This window comes from Erpetoichthys calabaricus, chromosome 8, assembly GCF_900747795.2.
Source record: "Erpetoichthys calabaricus chromosome 8, fErpCal1.3, whole genome shotgun sequence".
NCBI classification, from domain to species: Eukaryota; Metazoa; Chordata; class Cladistia; order Polypteriformes; family Polypteridae; genus Erpetoichthys; species Erpetoichthys calabaricus.
Window position 1 is genome coordinate 185,522,468 of NC_041401.2, and position 20,992 is coordinate 185,543,459.

The window sequence follows — 20,992 nt, forward strand, 5'->3', positions numbered from 1 at the left end:
GGCCACACTGCCTACTACTTGGCCACACTGCCTACTACTTGGCCACACTGCCTACTACTTGGCCACACTGCCTACTACTAGGCCACACTGCCTACTACTTGGCCACACTGTCTACTACTTGGCCACACTGCCTACTACTAGGCCACACTGCCTACTACTTGGCCACACTGCCTATTACTTGGCCACACTGCCTACTACTTGGCCACACTGCCTACTACTTGGCCACACTGTCTACTACTTGGCCACACTGCCTACTACTTGGCCACACTGCCTAATTAGGCCACGCTGCCTACTACTTGGCCACACTGCCTACTACTTGGCCACACTGCCTACTACTTGGCCACACTGCCTACTACTTGGCCACACTGCCTACTTCTAGGCCGCACTGCCTACATTTTTTGTCTGAAGCTATTTTTCCTAAGGAATTTTAGGAGAAACATCTGTGACGAAGTTGATTTTTAAATGAAACATAATAATAATAATTCTTTACATTTACATAGTGCTATTCTTGACACAAAAAGAGGGAACCAGAGGGGAACCACTTCAATCACCACCAGCGTGTAGCACCCACGTAGATGATGCGATGGCAGCCATTATTGCACCAACACAGGACAACAACAAACATTGAGGAGGGGTGGTGGCTCTGTGGCTAAGGATCTCTGCGGGTGTCTGGAAGGTTGCTGATTCAAATCTCGTTACTGCCAGAAGGAATCCTATTCTGTTGGGCCCTTGAGCATGGACCTTAACCTGAAAATTGCTTCGGGGGAGCTGTACAACAGCTGACCCAGAAAGGTCATGTGAAAAGACGATTTCCCCTCAGGGATTAATAAAGAAAATCGAAAGCATCCATGAGTAATCGCACGTCACTCTTGTGGCATAATGCACAAGTGAAGTCATCCATTCGTATGCTCGCAGCATCCCTAACACATACTGTATGTCCTTATAAATAAACCACTTTTAGAAAACGCTCTCACAAACTCAAATGGAATGCGTTCAGGCAAACGGGCATTTTGAATTGAAGACTAATACTTGACAATTCACCGGTGACCTGTCTAGAAATTGAATCCAAGGGCTCTGCTGTGTTGCTCCAAAACTAAATCAATATAAACAGGTTGCCAATTATAATTTAGATATACTGTGTAGGCTGCAGGGAGGAAGGGCAGGCATCCTGGCAGGGATAAAGGATGGATTCATACCTTGCCAGGAAGGCCATAATGGATGGACTGAGCGAACGGGCTTACCAGGAGTAGTTCATACCCCCACACAACAGGTGGCAGTGTTCCTTAACTCTTTTAGGGCGGATGTCGACTTTTGTCAACACAAGGGGTTGAGAATGGATATCAGAAGCAGTGGGCGACCATCTTTGCTCGGAGGACTGTTAGACTCGTTGACTTGACATTGAAACCCTGCGTGTGCCTGAGTAGCGTAGAGTAAGCAACGTCTAGAATGGCATCGACAAATGGTATGAGAGAGTGAAGCAAATGCACAAAGCGAAATACTCTGGGTGTATTATTTATTTCTTTATTTTTTACGTATTATTGCTGAATCGGACTCTGAATTATCGAACTCCGATTTTGATACAAGTGATCTAGAGATGGAAAAACAAAAGTCAGGTACTTGCATCAGCTGACCGGTCGCCGGTTAATCGTAGTGCTGGACACGCTCGTGCAGCTGATGCGCCTACGAAAACATTTGCCTTGGGAAGACTACACAGACATCGATCCGTGGGAGACAAACTGGCAACTGGACTTCACCAAACGACGCGGCCTGCTGGTGGACACAACGGATTAGCAGCCACTTGACTACTTCACTTTACCATAAAATGCCTTTCAGCCTATGAGTGATGGGACAAACACGTATGTAATAACTATGTGAATATGTCTACTGTAGGGGCTTATGGAGCATAAAAAATGTTATATTGATTTATGCGTGAAACCTTTGCTTTATGTACTTTTTAGAATTTAGAGTTTTTTTGGAAAAATATTCAGCCCTGGGACAAAAGGAAGTAAAAAATAATTAGCCCTAAAAGAGTTAAGGCTGAACCAGATTAAGGCAGCCGAAGGGTGGAATGGGAATTGGAGTCCAGAAACATGAAATGGGTACTGCCAGAGGGCTCTGCTGGTAGAAGACTGCCCTGGTGTCCACATGACCCGGAAATGCTCTGGATGACCTGAAGCCGTTCCCGGGACAAATTTAAAAGAGGTCCCACCCCCTTACTTCATCGAGTCAGAATTGGGAGGAAGTGTGAAACACTCTTGGAAGTGCAGGGAGAGAATCTTGTATTGATGCTTTTTGGCTGGTGTTCTTGGAAAGAAGGTGTTTTAATGAATGAAAATCTTTTATTTGAACTGGAATTGTGTTTGGACCTTATTGTGTCAGTGGTTTCGGGGCACACTGGTGCCCCCTTTTGTAGTTACAACAGTATATTAGGAAAATGTGTTTTCAGAGTTAAATGTTCCATGGTCTGTGGTGGGCTAGCGCCCTGCCCGGGGTTTGTTTCCTGCCTTGCGCCCTGTGTTGGCTGGGATTGGCTCCAGCAGACCCCCGTGACCCTGTGTTCGGATTCAGCGGGTTGGAAAATAGATGGATGGATGGATGTTTTCAGAGTTAAATGTTCCATGGTCTGCGGTTGGCTGGTGCCCCCGCCCGGGGTTTGTTTCGTGCCTTGTGCCCTGTGCTGGAAAGGATTGGCTCCAGCAGACCCCCGTGACCCTGTAGTTAGGATATAGCAGGTTGGATAATGGATGAATGGATGTTCCATGGTAAAGCGTAACTCAAGCTTCTGACTCAGTAAACCATACCAGTAAATGTTAGCCACACAGTTGGCGTGCAGTGCGAATGTTACAGGAATTAAAATAAAATCTACAAAAAAGAAAACGAGATGTAGAAGAACAAGTGGAATTCAGCTCTGAGGGATGGAAATGCCCTACCACCTTACGAATTACAATGCATTGTTCAAACAAAGAAGAAAGGCAATAAACAACAAAACAGGGAAGCAGTCGCTACATAAAGAAAAATATGAAAAATGGACTCTGTGTGTCATGATAATAAAAGAGAATCCCGGTGAGCAGGCCTTCAGAGAATCTCCGAGACTGTCTGTGGAGCATACAGAACACCGAATGGCACTGAAAGGAAGCGTCTCTTTGATGAGGCCTTTGATGTGTTCAGAATATTTGAGCACTAATACTTTTGTACTGGGAACAAGCTAAACGCTATCAAGATTTTGAAGATTTGTAGAAAGATTTGATCATCCACAGAAAAAGAACGTGAAAGGCTCTCAAGTGAATTTTAGGTTAAATGTATTACAATAAACCACCACGGTGATTATGCTTTTACATTAAAACAAATTACTGTAAGTTATTCCTTGGGCGGCACGGTGGCACAGTGGTAGCGCTGCTGCCTTGCAGTAAGGAGACCTGGGTTCACTTCCCAGGTCCTCCCTTTGTGGAGTTTGCATGTTCTCCCCATGTCTGCGTGGGTTTCCTCCCACAGTCCAAAGACATGCAGGTTAGGTGCATTGGCCTAGTGTGTGTGTGTGCCCTGCGGTGGGCTGGCACCCTGCCTGGGATTTGTTCCTGCCTTGCGCTCTGTGTTGGCTGGGATTGGCTCCAGCAGACCCCTGTGACCCTGTAGTTAGGATATAGCAGGTTGGATAATGGATGGATGGAAGCTGTTCCTTTCTATTTTCAAATTAATGCTCAACTTTTTATTCTACTGTGTATTTTTATGTAACTAATATTCTAGGTGGTTTCATTTTCACACCAGGACTGGATACTTTTCACATATTATAAAAGCTGGAAAAGCTTTGGCCGTTTTGTGCTTTAATGCCACGGTTTTCAAACTTTTTTGAACAAGTACCACTCTGCGAGGACCAGTAAACTGAAGTACCACTGTCAATGAATCGTTAATTTACGTCCGTGTTGTTTTGAAGAAAAAATCACTATAATTACTATAATGACTATAATTATGACGTTAAAGTGATATTAAACTAATTAAGGAAATGGGTGCCCGCGCTAATAAAAGCCGGCTTGGAGTCTTCCACGCATTTGCAGTAGTATCCATCCATCCATTTTCCAACCCGCTGAATCCGAACACAGGGTCACGGGGGTCTGCTGGAGCCAATCCCAGCCAACACAGGGCACAAGGCAGGGAACCAATCCTGGGCAGGGTGCCAACCCACCGCAGTTGCAGTAGTATACTTATACTATATACAGGTATGTATTATATGCAACATATTGGCATTCTAGCAACATTGATTCGTGGAAAATAAAGGACCACATGAGTACCACTTGGCTTGACTTGAAGTACCACCAGTGGTACACGTACCACAGTTTGAAAACTGTGGCTTTAATGCGACCCTGCTCTGGATATGCGGGTTAAGAAAATGGATGGATGGATGCAGTCATTGTCCAATCTTCTATATCCTAACACAGGGTAACGGGGGTCTGCTGGAGCCAATCCCAGCCAGCACAGGGCACAAGGCAGGAACAAACCCAGGGCAGGGCGCCAGCCCACCGCAGGACACACACAAACACACACCAAACACACACTAGGGACAATTTAGGATTGCCAATGCACCTAACCTGCAAGTCAATGTATACAAAATAAACACACAGGCTATAAGACAGACAGATACGTTCACGTTGTAGATAGATATTGTCAGACACGTGGGTGTGCTACAAACATGGCATGACAGTAAGTGTGACAACCACGCTAACTTTTGATCCATCTGTCTGTTTAAAATGGAGGAGGAGAAAAACCCAGAAGGACTTTGAGGTCACTTACATTACACCCAAATGTATGCCCCCTACAATCATATCAGTATATTAACTGGAGTCCCACAGGAAGTCACCATTCAATTGGGCACCAACTTCTGAGGACCACGGAGATCTGAGCCTCCAGCAGTCCTTTTATGACAAACTTTAAAAATCAATAAAAAAAATTAAAAAAAATGTAATTCTGGCCAAGCAGAAGGTAGGTACGCTCTAATGTCAAACATAGGCACTATATCTGATTGTGATTAGCTCTGACGGAAGAGCGTCACCGACATAGGGAGAAAAGCATGTGGCTGTGATATCTCTGGCAATGAGCAGGTACCCTCTAAAACACACTTAGCTCTGATCTCTCTCTCAAAAATGTCAAACGTTACTCTTAAACAATCTGTAGATGATAATGTCTGCTGAACAAACAGGCATCACTAGCTAAGGTGCGCTCCAACACGTGGCGAGAGGTACAACGAACTCGAACGGAGACTGGCGCCTCACCCCCTCCCCTCGGCCCACACCCTCTGTCTCAGATTCACGCAAATAAATCAGTACTGCAAGTAAACTGTGATACTTACACCCTGCCCGGGATTGGTTCCCTGCCTTGTGCCCTGTGTTGGCTGGGATTGGCTCCAGCAGACCCCCGTGACCCTGTGTTCAGATTCAGCAGGTTGGAAAATGGATGGATTTTTAGCTTGACTATTGATCAGTTTGTATTTTGTGCATCAAATTTTCTTTCTTCATGGAGCTGTCATTTCTGCATCCAGTCACAGGCTTTATGTCATTACTGTTGGCTTCATTTGAAACCAAGAGCCAAACCTTTTAAGTTAATATTAAGTGCCCTGAGCATGGGAAAGGTGCTATATAAATAAACTGTATTATTAATATTATTAATTTTAAAATGGAAAAGGATTTCAGTTGTACTTTAGCATGGGATCAACTCAAAACAATAGAAGTCCAAGCAGGCAAACATACATTTTTGCTCTTCTGATTTACAAATTGAAAATTGTTGAGGAGACTGAGGTTATAGAGGTTGTCAGCAGGTGCATTGCCGCACCTACCACATGACGAGCCACCTGGATTGGGACCCGAGTGCAGCGGGTGACACCTCAGCACCCCACTTCAACAGTGTGAGGTTTTTGTATGGTGGCTAGAGTGCCAATCCTGCCACCAACCCCTACATTTTTGGACCAGCTTGCAGGGCCGGATGCAGATTAACGTCATACTCAGGACGAAGCAAATGCAGGTTAAGGGCCTTGCTCAAGGGCCCAACTGTTAAGACTCATTTCTGGCATTTAGAGGATTTGAACTGGCAACCTTCTGATTGCCTGCGCAGGTCACTAGATCCTCAGAGCCACCATTCCACCCATACTGGGGATATAGTATTAACAAGAATAATAATTCTTATATAGCGCCTTTCCTAGTGCCAAAATGTTGCATTGTGGGGGACAGGGTCCTAAAGGGTTCAAAGTCGCAGGGGAATGCTTCCTGATTTTTCTGGACATATACATTTCACAACATTTTAGCAAAAAATGCATGCGTTTTGCACATTTTGAGCATACAGTTGGATATCGGGTTTATGGATTATGCCCCAAAAGTAAGGTGAGATTGTTTTATTTAATTTTTTTTTTCCTTTAAACATTTGTCACATCATTTGCCATTTCTCACCATTCACTGCGATCCACTTACCCACAAATCCCGACAACTGGAACTCACGTCATAGCAAAATGGTTTCATTCATACAGAAAACAAAATGGTGTATACTCCATTAACCTGAAATGAATTTGGTCGCAATATTTCCTCGAAATTCTCTATATAGGTTGTAGTACTAGGGTGTTGTACCGTGTTAGCCATTATGAATGTAGAGAAAAGCCAAGCAAAATGACACCTTTTATTGGCTAACTAAAAAGATTACAATATGCAAGCTTTCGAGGCAACTCAGGCCCCTTCTTCAGGCGAGATGTAATACAGAAACTGGAGTTTCCTATGTTTATATACACACTCTAGGACAAGAAACAACATTGGTAAATCTTTAAATGAGAAATTTTGAATGTAAAAAAATTAATAGATTCATTCAGGCTAGGGTTAATTTAACAAGAGAGAAAAGAACAATGTATTGTCAAGATCTCTGGATAAGATAACTGTCCAACAAAGTCTTTTGAAGTTTGTAATGAGTTTTTTCAAAACAATGTGGGTCTGTAGTCAGGTTGTCTGTCATTCTGAGAGATGTAAACAATCCTCATACCTGGCCATAAGACCCATGTCTTTATTCAATCCATGTTGTAAAGTATTAAATTTTAGCATGAGTTTAACTTCCCATTCTTTTCTCTCTTGCTGTGTTTTGAAGTTGCCCATAAGCACTGTGACTTTAAAATCCTTCTCACAGTGTCCATGGCTGTTGAAGTGGGCCGCCACAGGAACATCTGTGTGGCCATGTTTAATGTGGAACCTGTGTAAATTCATTCTCTGGCGGAGTGTTTGTCCAGTTTTTCCCACATAGAGTGCAGTGTCAGGACATTTCATGCAGAAAATTAGGTAGACTACATTAGATGATCTGCAGGAAAATGAACCCTTGATGTGATGTTCAAGTCGGCAGTGTGGTATAACTATACGGTCTGTATCATAGATGTGGGCACATGTTTTGCATCTTTTCTGTAGGCATGGAGATGTGCCATTTTCTGTTGGTTCACTTAGGGAGCCTCGGACAATTAATTGTTGAAGGTTTGGTGGTTGTCTGTATGCCAGGAGGGGAGGTTCAGGAAATACATTTTTCAGTGTTTGGTCATTGTTTAGTATTGGCTGAAGTTCTTTTATAATTTTTTTTCGAAGTTATCTTATCCAGAGATCTTGACAATACATTGTTCTTTTCTCTCTTGTTAAATTAACCCTAGCCTGAATGAATCTATTCATTTTTTACATTCAAAATTTCTCATTTAAATATTTACCAATGTTGTTTCTTTTCCGAGAGTGTGTATATAAACATAGGAAACTCCAGTTTCTGTATTACATCTTGCCTGAAGAAGGGGCCTGAGTTGCCTCGAAAGCTTGCATATGGTAATCTTTTTAGTTAGCCAATAAAAGGTGTCATTTTGCTTGGCTTTTCCCTATATAGGTTGAAAATTGAATTTATAAAATTTAAATGAGACCTAATAACAATTAAAAGCAAAAATCACATTATAAAAAAAGGCTTGCTCATCCTTATCATGGCAGATAGACTTCTTTAATGGCTGGATTGATATATTACTTGTGTTTTTCCACAAAAAAAGTAATATTGAAAGTCAAAAAAAAAGTCTTAAAAGTATTATAAGCTGCAGACTGAAGCTACAGCTCTCTATTCGATCAGGCTGCATCATGACCCTTAATGGAATACTGAGGGGTGATAATGCCAGCATGGATCGATGTGAGCTACAAATCCATATTGCAGTAAAAGGTCACACCATCTTCAATAACCTGGCATTTTGTGCATAATGTCAGAATAGCCCTGTCATAGTTAAAACAAAAGTATATGCAGATTAAAGACAAGGGATGAGTACGGACAGCGACTGGGGGACGAGCCGTATGGCAGCTAAATGAGGTGTCGACAATTTAATCTTTTGATCTGCTAAGTAAAAACAGCCATTAACAACATTAACTGCTGGACCATTCATTACCGGGACGCTGCATTTAGGATAAATAATGGACCATATCAAAAACTTGTACAAAATGTACAGAAATGAATAAAAAGCAACAGGTCAGTCAGTCACTCAGTCATTGTCCAACCTGCTCTGGATATGCGGGTTAAGAAAATGGATGGATGGATGCAGTCACTGTCCAACTTGCTATATCCTAACACAGGGTCACGGTGGCCTGCTGGAGCCAATCCCAGCCAGCACAAGGCGCAAGGCAGGAACAAATCCCAGGCAGGGTGCCAACCCACCGCAGGGCACACACACACCCACACACCAAGGACAATTTAGGATCGCCAATGCACCTAACCTGCATGTCTTTGGACTGTGGGAGGAAACCCACCCAGACACGGGGAGAACATGCAGGGAGGACCCAGGAAGCGAACCCAGGCCTACTTACTGCGAGGCAGCAGCGCTACCACTGCACTACCCTGCCATCCATTATCAAGAGTAGCACTGTCAAAAATTAAAAGGAACTGTCCATTTTTGATTTTCACCTGCAACGTGACAATACGTCTCCGTTTGAATGAGAGTCCTTGAAGGACGGCACCATGCAAAGTGCAGGCTGATAAGCACATGTGCCACAAATATGACGTGTTTCCTTGTGCTGTCCACGCGTGTTGCACTTATTATGTTTGGTAGTTGGTGACTGTTTGCACTCAGTGAGCTTAAGAATGTCCTTGTAGTTCTGTCCTCACAGTCGTGACAAATCGGACACCTTATGACGAGGAAAGCACCTTCAGGGCAGCAACCCACATCAGCTCCAGAGCCTACAGGTTCCACAACATTCAATTGATTGTCATTATCTTGATCACTGTCATTATTGTCAAAATATTCATCTTGCTGTTTCAAAGCATCAGCAACTTTATCCCTTTCTCGCAATGACATAACTACCGACTGTCTATTTATAACACAATTTTCCACAAGCTATTGTCATCAAAAAAAAAAACATTCTATGGCTATCCACTAGATGGCAGCACGTAATGGAGATGCAGCAGCAACGCTCACCAACAAGCTGGCTGTGTCTGTAGTGGCTGTATACTGAGGTACGAGTTCTCTCATACTTCGCGTTTAACAATCATGTGGAACCTGTAGATTCTGGTGCTGATGTAGATCACTTCTCCGAAGGTGTTTCTTCATCACAAGTCTTACGACTTGTCACAGCACAGAACTACATGGACATTCTACCACCCACTGAGTGCAAACAGCCACCAGCTACCAGATGCGTTATGTGTGAGAAGTGCGGACAACACAAAGTAACGCGTTATATTTACGGCACGTAAACTTCTAGGCCTGCACTCTGTGAGGTGCCAGTGCTTCTAGGACTCTCATTCAATTGCAGGTAAAAGTAAAGTAATTAACAGATTACTGGCAATACTGTTGATAATAAAACCATCGTTTTCTGATACACTTCTTTAGATTTTTTGACAAATGTTGATAGAGTTCATTATTTATCACATATCCATGTGACTGTTTTTAACATAAATATAGCAAGTCTTATGGACCAAAAAAGAAGAAAAAGAGAAGACAACAACGACAGAAGAGCGACATAGGAAGTGACGTCTGAGATCAAGAGACATGATACCATCTGATTTGGACGTCAGAAAATGTAACCTATGGCACCAAAACCTAAATGTAATCTAAAACACTGATCGCTAAGCCAAAAGCTGCCTAGGATGTCACCCGCTTGACACTTCTAATTTTCAGTAAGCTTTTCTAAGACTATTTAGATAGAAAGATTTGCAATTTTTATTACTGCTATATTTACAATATACATATAGTCATAGGTGCAGTGAGAAGCATCAACTGAAATTTTCCATATTTAAAAATATCTGTATTTCCATCCATCCATTTTCTAACCCGCTGAATCCCCTAACACAGGGTCACGTGGGCCACTGGAGCCGATCCCAGCCAACACATGGCGCAAGGCAGGAACAAATCCCGGGCAGGGCGCCAACCCACCACAGGGCGCACACACCAGGCACACACACCAGACACACACTAGGGACAATTTAGAATCACCAATCCACCTAACCTGCATGTCTTTAGACACAGGGATTCAAGGCAGTACAGCACTAGATAGATAGATAGATAGATAGATAGATAGATAGATAGATAGATAGATAGATAGATAGATAGATAGATAGATAGATAGATAGATAGATAGATAGATAGATAGATAGATAGATAGATAGATAGATGGCGGGCCTTTCATCCCGGCCAATACCCCCAGGCCGCTAGGTGGATGTCTCCCTGCAGCATGGAGGTACCCCGAAGACCAGCAGGGAATTCTGGACAATGGAGTTTTTATCCACAGCCCTGCTGGATACCATGGGGGATGCTAGAAGGTGCTGCAGGGAGGAACAAGGATTATTTTCACTACAACCCGGAAGTGCGTCCTAATCACGTGGAGAGAGGAAATGATGTGCTTCCGAGTTGAAGAAAAGGAGTTTTTATTTGACCCGGAAGTGTTAACAGTCACATGGACAGAGAGAGAAACACTTCCGGGTCAAGGACTATAAAAGGACTGTGGGAGATCCCAGATGTTGAACTGTGCTGGGTGGAAGGGTGGCAACGCGTCTGGGAGAGTGGAGGATTGTTTGATTATTGATCATTGTGATTGGTTATTGAGAATTGATAGTTTATTGAAGCATAGTGGAGGTGGAGGTGCTTTGTGCACTGTATTATTATAATAAACCATTATTTGGACTTTTACCTGGTGTCTGGCATTTGATCCAAGGGTTCAAGGGAGCGATAGCACCCCCTATTTGTCACAATAGATAGATAGATAGATAGATAGATAGATAGATAGATAGATAGATAGATAGATAGATAGATAGATAGATAGATAGATAGATAGATAGATAGATAGATAGATAGATAGATAGATAGATTAAACTAACTTTATTTGTCTCCTTGGCATTTTACAGAAGGTCTTTGAGTAAATAAATACATAAACAGAAAGATAAATAAATATTCACACAAACACACTATGGTCTGAACACACACCAGAATTCCTAAAAAGGAATAAAATTAAAAAAAAGGAAATAAGTTGTGACTTGGAAGTCGCAGTCCCAGTGAGACACTATACAGACAGACGTATTGCTGATGCTATAAAGGAGCCCCCATTGACACACTTCTGCTAAGGAATTTGTAGTCTGAAAGTCCTCAGTGTTGGTGTGTCTCAAAGAGGATGTGCAGCATTGTTCATAATGGCACTCAGTTTTGTTTTAATACTCTCCTTTGCTATGACCTCCAGGGGGTCCAGAATGTGTCCCATTACTGACCCTGCCCTTTCAATTAGCTTGTTGATTAGCTGGGCCTCTCCTGATGTGATGTTACCGGCCCCAGCACACTACAGCGCAGAAAATCGCAGAGTTGTGGAAGATGTGAAGGATGTCACTTCCCACATTAAAGGAGCTCGTTCTTCAAAGAAAACAATAATCTTCTGTGCCCTTTTTTCTCTAGGTCCTCTGTGTTCTGCGACCAGCTCAACCTGTCATTGATGTGGACCCCCAAGTACTTGTAGGAGTGCACCACCTCCACATCCATTCCATGAACAGTGACCGGACACAAGAGGATCTTTGGTGCAGCAAAAGTCAATAACCAGTTCTTCATATCCAGACTTTTCTATCTATTTTATTTTCTACTAGCTGTACCCCGTGGTTTCACCCACATAGTAATGAAACAAGACAAACTTTAAAAATCAATAGATGGCACTATATTTGATCGTGTTCCGCTCTCACTAGAAAGCGTTCCCCGCATGGTGAGTAAAGCACATGGCTGTGATATCTCTGGCAATGAGCAACTACCATCTAAAACACACGTAGCTCTGATCTCTCTCTCTCTAAAACGTCCAACGTTACTCATTAAGAATCTGTAGATGATAATGTCTGTGGAACCAACAGGAATTGCCAGCTAAGCGGAGGCAAGGTGCACTCTAACAAGTGGAGAGAGGCAGACCAACTCGAACAGAGGCTGGCGAGTGAATGAGGCCCACAGCCACACTCTTGGATTTGCATAAATACATCGGTACCGCCAGCGAACTACGGTACTTAACACGATGAGAGAAGTTCAAGCAAATTTTAAAAAAGAACCAGATCTAAATCCGTTAAGTAATTCTCTTGTGAAAACTGGACAGACATACAGACAGAACGCGCTTGGACCTCAAAATTTTTAAAACCGTTTCTTAGTGAGCACCTATGGGCAAAGGGTAACCTACATTCCAAATTTCAAGTCCCAAGTCCTCATGGTTCGGGAGATTTTATGATGAGTGAGTCAGTGGTATTTGGCTTCTATAAAGATTAGATATATAGATTATATTTTCTTCTACAATGGAACCTCGGGTCACGACCATAATTCGTTCCAAAACTCTGGTTGCAACCCGATTTGGTCGTGACCCGAAGTAATTTCCCCCATAGGATTGTATGTAAATACAATTAATCCATTCCAGCCAAAAAAAACCCTGCTTGGGCTCTCTCTCTCTCGCTTGCGCTCTCTCTCTCTCTCTCTCGCTCGCTCACTCACGCTCTCTCTCTCTCTCGCTTACTCACTCCTTCGCTTGCACTCTCTCTCTCTCTCTCTTTCGCTCGCTCGCTCGTGCTCTCTCCTCTCGCACTCTCACTCTCTCTCTCACTCGCTCGCTTATGCTCTCTCCTCTCGCTCGCTCGCGCTCTCTCTCACTTACTCGCTCCTTCACTCGCGCTTTCTCTCGCTTACTCACTCCCTCGCTCACGCTCTCTCTCGCTTACTCGCTCGCGCTCTCGCACTCTCACGCTCTCTCTCTCTCTCTCTCTCTCGCTCGCTCGTGCTCTCGCTCTCTCTCTCTCTCGCTCGCTCGTGCTCTCGCGCTCTCTCTCTCTCTCGCTTACTCGCTCCCTCGCTCGCGTTCTCTCTCGCTTACTCGCTCTCGCACTCTCACGCTCTCTCTCTCTCGCTTGCTCGTGCTCTCACACTCTCTCTCTCTCTCGCTCGCTCATGCTCTCGTGCTCTCTCTCTCGCTCGCTCGCGCTCTGTCTCTCTCTCGCTTACTCTCTCTCTCGCTCGCGCTCTCTCTCTCTCTCGCTTACTCTCTCTCTCGCTCGTGCTCTCTCTCGCTTACTCGCTCCCTCGCTCGCGCTCTCTCTCGCTTACTCGCTCCCTCGCTTGCGCTCTCTCTTGCTTACTCGCTCACGCACTCTCACGCTCTCTCTCTCTCGCTCGCTCATGCTCTCGCGCTCTCTCTCTCTCTCGCTCGCTCATGCTCTCGCGCTCTCTCTCTCTCTCGCTCGCTCGTGCTCTCGCACTCTCACGCTCTCTCTCTCTCGCTTACTCTCTCCCTCGCTCGCGCTCTCTCTCGCTTACTCTCTCCCTCGCTTGTGCTCTCTCTCACTTACTCGCTCTCGCACTCTCACGCTCTCTCTCTCTCTCTCTCTAGCTTACTCGCTCCCTCGCTCGCACTTTCTCTCGCTTACTTGCACTCTCTCTCTCTCTCGCTCGTGCTCTTACTCTCTCTCTGTCGCTGCACAGGGAATGCACAGTGAGAGACAGAACACGTGCGGAAATCATCGGCGCGTATGAATCCGAAGGGAAACTGGCTTGTTCATCACCCGAGTGTGTGGTCATGAACAGATGCAAAAGTTTGGCGAACTTTTTGGTCGTAACCCGATTTGTATGTGGTCCGAGACGTTCGTGACCCGAGGTTTCACTGTATATGGTATTCTTATATGTTAATAAATACCAGATTGTTTTTATATATTTTCTTATATATTTTGTCATCTGTCTAGAGTAATTGAAATAATAAAAAGGTACCAAGTGTGAGTCAGATCACTACTTTCCTATTCACAGGGTTTATTAAGGCTACTGAGGTCGCTCCTCAATAATTAGAGCAACTGCGCTAAAAGTAACACATAGTTTGGTTAGTAAGTGCTATACAACCAAAAGCGTTGAGCTTTTACAGTATGTGTGCCACGACGACAACCCACATGTTTGTTATAGAGTAGGTGATAGTGAATCGCTATATAGGGAATCTTATGCAGATTACTGCGGAGTGACTGGCACTTGGCACCACTTGAGACTTTGCCTGGATAGGATCGCTGCTTGTATGCGTGTGTAGCTGTGTGTAGGGCGAGAGTAGATGAACCCAATAAACGTTCCTAGTATGTCTCACAACATTTACGCTAATACAGGAGAGAACATGCATACTGAACATAGAGCAGCATTTCTCAACCCTTAAGTATTTGCGACCCGAGTTTTATTCGCGCCCCCTAACGTTTTTTTGAAACCCTAATAAAATTTACTCCTATATTTTGCTACAAGTTTAAAATTTCCCTACGAATAGCGAAATTACACCACATATGGCATCATTCGCACCCCCTTTTTTGTTACTTCCCCCCACAGTTTGAGAACCGCTGACATAGACAACAACCAGGTGCTATACAAGGACACCATACATGCCAGGCAGCAGTGCTAACCACCACCCCACTGAACCACCCGCCATACTCTGTATATATAACACTAATAATAACATTACATGCTAAACATATTTTCTGAACTGAAAAGTCTTTTCACAAAGAAACAAAACACAAACACAAGTGTAATTAAGGGCTTCTTCACTGACGCCAAATAACATCATCAGACAAATCCCACATGCTTCCTAACGCCTTTATTTTCAATTAAGATGAAGTTGGATTTAACAGGTTTAAGAAGCCCGTTCTGGATAAAGTATTCATGGAGTAATCAGCATCCAGTGCTTTAATCCTAATCCTCAATCCTTGAAAGCCACTAGTCGCCTGGCAAGAGAACACAATTTAATGAAAGTCGTTTGAAACGAGTCGGCACTTTCCCTTACCTTTGGGTACGGATACTGCTTTCCTTTCGGATAGAGGCTGCCGGTTAAGCGTGGGAGAGCCATGTTTGGAACCAGCGAGTCATTGATCATCAGGAATGCCAGCCTTTCTCCATCTGGAGACCACCAGTGGGCAACGTGAGACTGTAGTAGTTCCTCTGTAAGCAGTATATTAGCATTACATCAGCAAAAAAATTCAGGAACCTTAAAGACATACAACACTCTTCATGACAGATTTACTTAAAGGAATGTTTCACGTCTTTAGAAAATATAATGGCAGAATGACTTTAAGCATTATCTTCACTGGCCTGACCTGATTTGTTCATTCTAATAATAATAATACATTTTATTTATATAGCGCCTTTTCCATGCTCAAGGCACAGGTTACCTTCATTCAAAAGTGAATTTAACCCCCCAAATCAAAAGCACTGCCAATAAAATGCCTGGAAAGAGTTCACATTTTATTGTTACTCAACACTGAATCACAATAGATTTAATTTGGCTTTTTTGACACTGATCAACAGAAAAAGACTCTTTAATATCCAAGTTAAAAAGGGCCCCCTGCAAGGTGGCCTGAATTAATTACAAATGTAAAAACACAAAATCATTGATCACATTAAGTATTCACCCCATTAAGTCAGTGTCTAGCAGACGCCCCTTTGATAGCCATGATGGTCTTTGTGCACAGGACTTTCTCTTTCTCTATCAGCTTTGCACATCTCCACACTGCCGTCCCGTTTACCATCAAGGACCAGAGGTCATCTTGGGTGTTATTAGGACTTTTTATAGGCACTGTGCTGATCTCATGCATGTGTTTCTGTCAGATTTCAAAACAGAAGACGACTACAGCTGATCTGCTAATAATTAATTCATCGGCACCTATGAGGGTCTCAGTGCTGAAAGAATAGTGGCACACGCGACTCTCCTTCCTACAACGGTTTATGAACGCGGCCACATTCTCCAATGGCAGCGAGAGTGTGACAGGAAACCACTAAATAGTCAACGCACAAAATCCAAATTTTTACTACAAAAAAAGTATCACATTATTGTAGACAAAAACACTTTACAGAAGAAACACAAACTAAAATGACAAAAATGAATAATAAATAAATAAATAAATAAAATTGTGACCGGGACCCTCTTGTATGCAGAAACACCATCTTGAAATGAAAATAGTGAATTGTTAATTATATATATATATATATATATATATATATATATATATATACACACAGTATATATATTTTTTTGTTCAGGATGTCAGCTAACAGAAACTTTAACTCAGAAACAAATGGGGCTGATTAACTAGGTGAAATTTTATATAGGGGCGAACCAGAAATCATTTATAACAGTGCTAAGACAGTAACCTGAAATTCTTACTTAATTTTACACTCTTATTCTCAACCATAATAATAATAATAATAATAATAATTGAAGAACAAAAAGACAAAGGAAAGCATAATAAGGCAGGATACCAAAATGTATTACTACTATAAATAATTTGGATGCACCATCTGTTGGAATGGAAAATAAAATGCATATGTCTCTGTTATATGCAATTTGGTATGGGATTCATTAAAACAGTGGTAATGTTTGGGATGTGCAAACTATTAGAATGACAAATGCAATGCATTTTATTGCAAATTCTTCTGATGTGCTATCTGCTGGAATGACAAGTGCAATGTACATATCTCTGTGATATGCCATTTATGATGGGATTCATAAAAAAACAGTGTTAATGTTTGTGATGTGTCATCTGTTGGAATGACAAATGCAATGCATATGTCTCTGTTATATGCCATTTGGTATGGAATTTATAAAAGCAGTCCTAATATTTGAGATGTGCCATCTATTGGAATGACAAATGAAATGCATTTTATTACTAAATATGTTTGTGATGGGCCATCTGTTGGAATGGAAAATGCAATGCATATGTCTCTGTTATATGCCATTTTGTATGGGACTAATAAAAGTGGTGCTAATGTTTGTGATGGACCATCTGTTGGAATGACAACTGCAATACATGTGTCTCTGTTATATGCCATTCAGTACAGGATTAATAAAAGTTGTGCTAATGTTTGTGATGGGCTATCTGCTAAAATGACAAATACAATGCATATGTTTCTGTTATATATCATTTAGGTATGGGATTCATAAAAGCAGTGCTAATATTTTGGATGTGTCATCTGTTGGAATGACATATGAAATGCGTTTTATTTCTAAATATGTTTGTGGTGGGCGATCTGTTGGAATGACAAATGCAATGCATATGTCTCTGTTATATGCCATTCGGTATGGGATTTAAAAAGGTGGTGCTAATGTTTGTGATGGGCCATCTGTTGAAAGGACAGAGACATAGCAACTGGATGGACACACAGATATTCAGACACACAGAAATGTATCCTTTCATTAAGGTGGATTGTGACTAAGATATTCATTATCTCCATTATAAAACATAAGAACAGGCTAATTATTCTCCAACTTTATAAAATATGCTCATTTAGTAAATAATTGCATGCCATGAAGAAATAACTTCACCTTGAAAAATACCAAAGTTATGCTGTAAGCTAAACAGTCACCAGCGCAAGTCCAATCTCCTTTCTCTTAGAACTGGACGTAGTTCTAAAGTGAGCCCAGGTAAGCTGTACCACTACATGCAAAGGTCCGAGAAGAGCTGTGTGGCAGCACTAACCACCGTGCCACCCTTGAAAATGTAAATATTTTATTTTAGACAGAATGACAAGACTACACCAGTTTCCTAAGTAAAGGAAAACGTGTCTGTAATATAAACATTAGGATCCAAGTCACTTTAGTCTTCAGGGCTACAAATTCTTTGTGTTTTTTTCTTTCTTTCTCTGCACACTTCAGTGGTCACCTAAAATGTTTGTTTTTTTTTCCCATCTTATTGCATTTTCAGCTCCGGCACCCTCCAAAGTCAATTACAAACATTGCAGACAAAGGGTTATCCTTAAAAAAAGTCAATTCTGCATTCTTTAATGTTGTTTTCCAGTTTTAATTTATTTAACTTTTCTTTTTTTTCCACCTTTACTAGAGCGTAAACCTTATCACCAGTGACACTGACCTGGCTGCTGATGACTGTACAAATACATTCCCATCTGTCATTTACACCAGGTTGCTGACACACACATTCTGACTTCTATCCCCTTGTTGTGAAAGAGGTGATGCACAGCAAGAACAGTCTGACCCAACAGATTGATCATTTAAAACTAGAAGTGCAGCCTGACATTTAAGGCAAGAACGTGTCCCCGTGATCTGAAAAGGACTTTCTCACCTTCATACAGCCAGTCAGCTATTCCATTAAAAACGACTCCTTCTTTCCCAGAAGATGTGAGACGCAAGGAGCTGCTCTTTACATCAGGCTGATAGTAGATGTTGTTTTCAAATATGTAGATCTATGAAAAAAAGTAGAGAATAGCATTCATGGCATATGTCCTTCATCTTTGTTAATTATAAATATAATATTACAGGGCCTATAAAAATGATTACCCCTCTTTTGTTGTTCTATGTATCATAGGATTTGCCCGGGATGGCACCCCAGTATTAGGGAAAATTTCAAAACCCTGTGCAGCGTGATCTGTTCGAGATATCTCAAAAGACAATTGAACTGTGTTAACAAATTTCCTTAAAAGAAAAAACTAAGGGCTCTTTTATACTTCACGCTCAGAACGCGTACGCGCCCGTATCATGGCCGCCACCCGTTCTGAGCATTCATTTGATGCGTCCTCTGAGCAGGTCCTCAGAAATTAACGCGACGCGTGCGCGAGTTGCAGTACCAGCAAAAAGTCGGGGGGCGCAGTGTGCTAAAAGTTGGAATGTGACGTCAGAGTCTCTGTTTACTATCTACATGTACATGTGACAGAAAGCCGCTTTGCGGATCCTACGAGATCGGTGTGCGCGCTTCGATATTTGATAAATGGTTCGATGTGGTGAAGCAAAATGCCGACATACAGATGTATTCATGGTGCTTTTATATTCAAGCGTCGCATATTCCTGATCGTAACGACACGATACGTTTTAAAAGTCTCACATTTTTTCTAGGGCTTCCTCTGCTCCTGACTGCAGCGAATCGCCAGCAATAGATCGCCACACTGAGCACATTAAACGTACGATATTCCAACTCTCTGCACATTTAGAATCCTTAGATTTATACTTAACATCATTTTCAAGATGAAAAGCATTGAAGTATGTATATTACATTTTACAGATAAATCGGTAATTTCGTTTAAATAATGAATACTGTTAATAATTACACACATGGGGGTGACACAGTGGCGGAGCGTTAGCGCTGCTGTCTTGCAGGGAGTCACGTTGCTGATATTCCCTGTTCTTTTAAGTACGTTGTTCCAATGCTCACACTCCTGCTCCATTATCTGCTGACTTTGCTTATCAATTGTTTCTCCTTTGTTCAGCCTGACCGCAAGTTCATACCAAGACTTAACAGCAATCATGTGTTTTGAAGAAGATTCATGCTCGGAGAGATTATTATGCATATGTTTCCAGTCGCTATTTCCATCGGTACTAGTCAACTAGATTTTGGTGTCGGAGAAAAGTTTGCAACAAAAACAAAATACACAGTGGGACCTCGGTTTGCGAGTAACTTGGTTTATGAGTGTTTTGCAAGATGAGCAAAAATTTTTAATAATTTTTCACTTGATAAACGAGCGAGGTCTTGCAGTACGAGTAGTTTTTCTGCTGAGCGTCATGTGATCACAACTGAGCTGATGGTTCTTCTCTCTCTGCGTATAGTGTTTACTACAGTATTAGCATTGTGACTGTGTGCGCGCGCATGTGTGTGTGTGTGTGCTCACGCGTGTGTGTGCTGTGACGTGCGAGTCCCCGTCTTGCACCCTAAAACACGAAGCTGAGTCTCAGTACTTTAGCAACACAAGCTTTATTCAGCTTGAAACAGCAACAGCGCGGTTATTTATACACAGACACAGCAGTCAGGCAGGGCCCTGCATATTTATAACGTTCCTTGTTCCTTGTATCACCCATTGACGGCAGGCGCTTATAGCAAGTCCGTGATCTTTTCGGATTCGCTTTTACGGAGAACTGCTACAGCGCTGGGAGACTGCGATTGCTTTGGGACGCTCTTCCGCGTGTCGTCCCGTTGGGTGCAATCAGGGCCGCTGCTGGCCAAATGGGTGCCCTAAGCAGAAATTTACTTTTGTGCCCCCTCCTCCAAATATTACGGAAGTAAAAATAAAGTAATAAAAAAAACAACTACTATAGGGGCCAAAATAGAACTTTATTCAAATAAAAGTAAATACATAAATAAATTGTATCATTTATAAATTACAATTGTAGCTCTACAGCAAAAAATACAAACTAAAATTTCACTTTAAATAAAACATTTATAATAAATAAAATAAACAATAATAAACTGAAATAAAATCAACACTGTCATCTGCTGGAGCTTTCCAAAGTTCAAAATTTACAAAGGTACACTTCTGCTTTTTCTTGAGGCAAAGTCGTAAATGAGCTCTTCATATGATAAAGCCTTTGCTAATTCAGAGTTGATGCTGACAATTGCCAGACCACTCATGCGCTCTTGTGCCATAGATGAGCGCAAGTACGTTTTGATTAGTGATGGGTCGTTCTTGAACGATTCGTTCATTTTGAACGAATCTTTAATGTGACTCGGGAAGAACGAGTCGTCTCGTGGGAGTGATTCGTTCAGTCGCGCATGAGCATTCGCGCAACTTCCTTTCGAGTCT

General features: G+C 42.2%; 1 protein-coding gene across 2 annotated transcripts in view; it reads right to left on the reverse strand.

Annotated features, from left to right (window-relative positions):
* The window catches only part of LOC114656373 (inactive dipeptidyl peptidase 10-like), a 992,193-nt gene that overhangs the window by 125,433 nt on the left and 845,768 nt on the right, over positions 1-20,992 (reverse strand). For both annotated transcript variants that reach the window (XM_051930748.1, XM_051930749.1), the window contains exons 8-9: positions 18,547-18,667; positions 15,258-15,412 (exon numbers count right to left, since the gene is read on the reverse strand). In XM_051930748.1, coding sequence (XP_051786708.1) covers positions 15,258-15,412; positions 18,547-18,667 — 276 coding nt within the window. The remainder of the gene's footprint in view (positions 1-15,257; positions 15,413-18,546; positions 18,668-20,992) is intronic.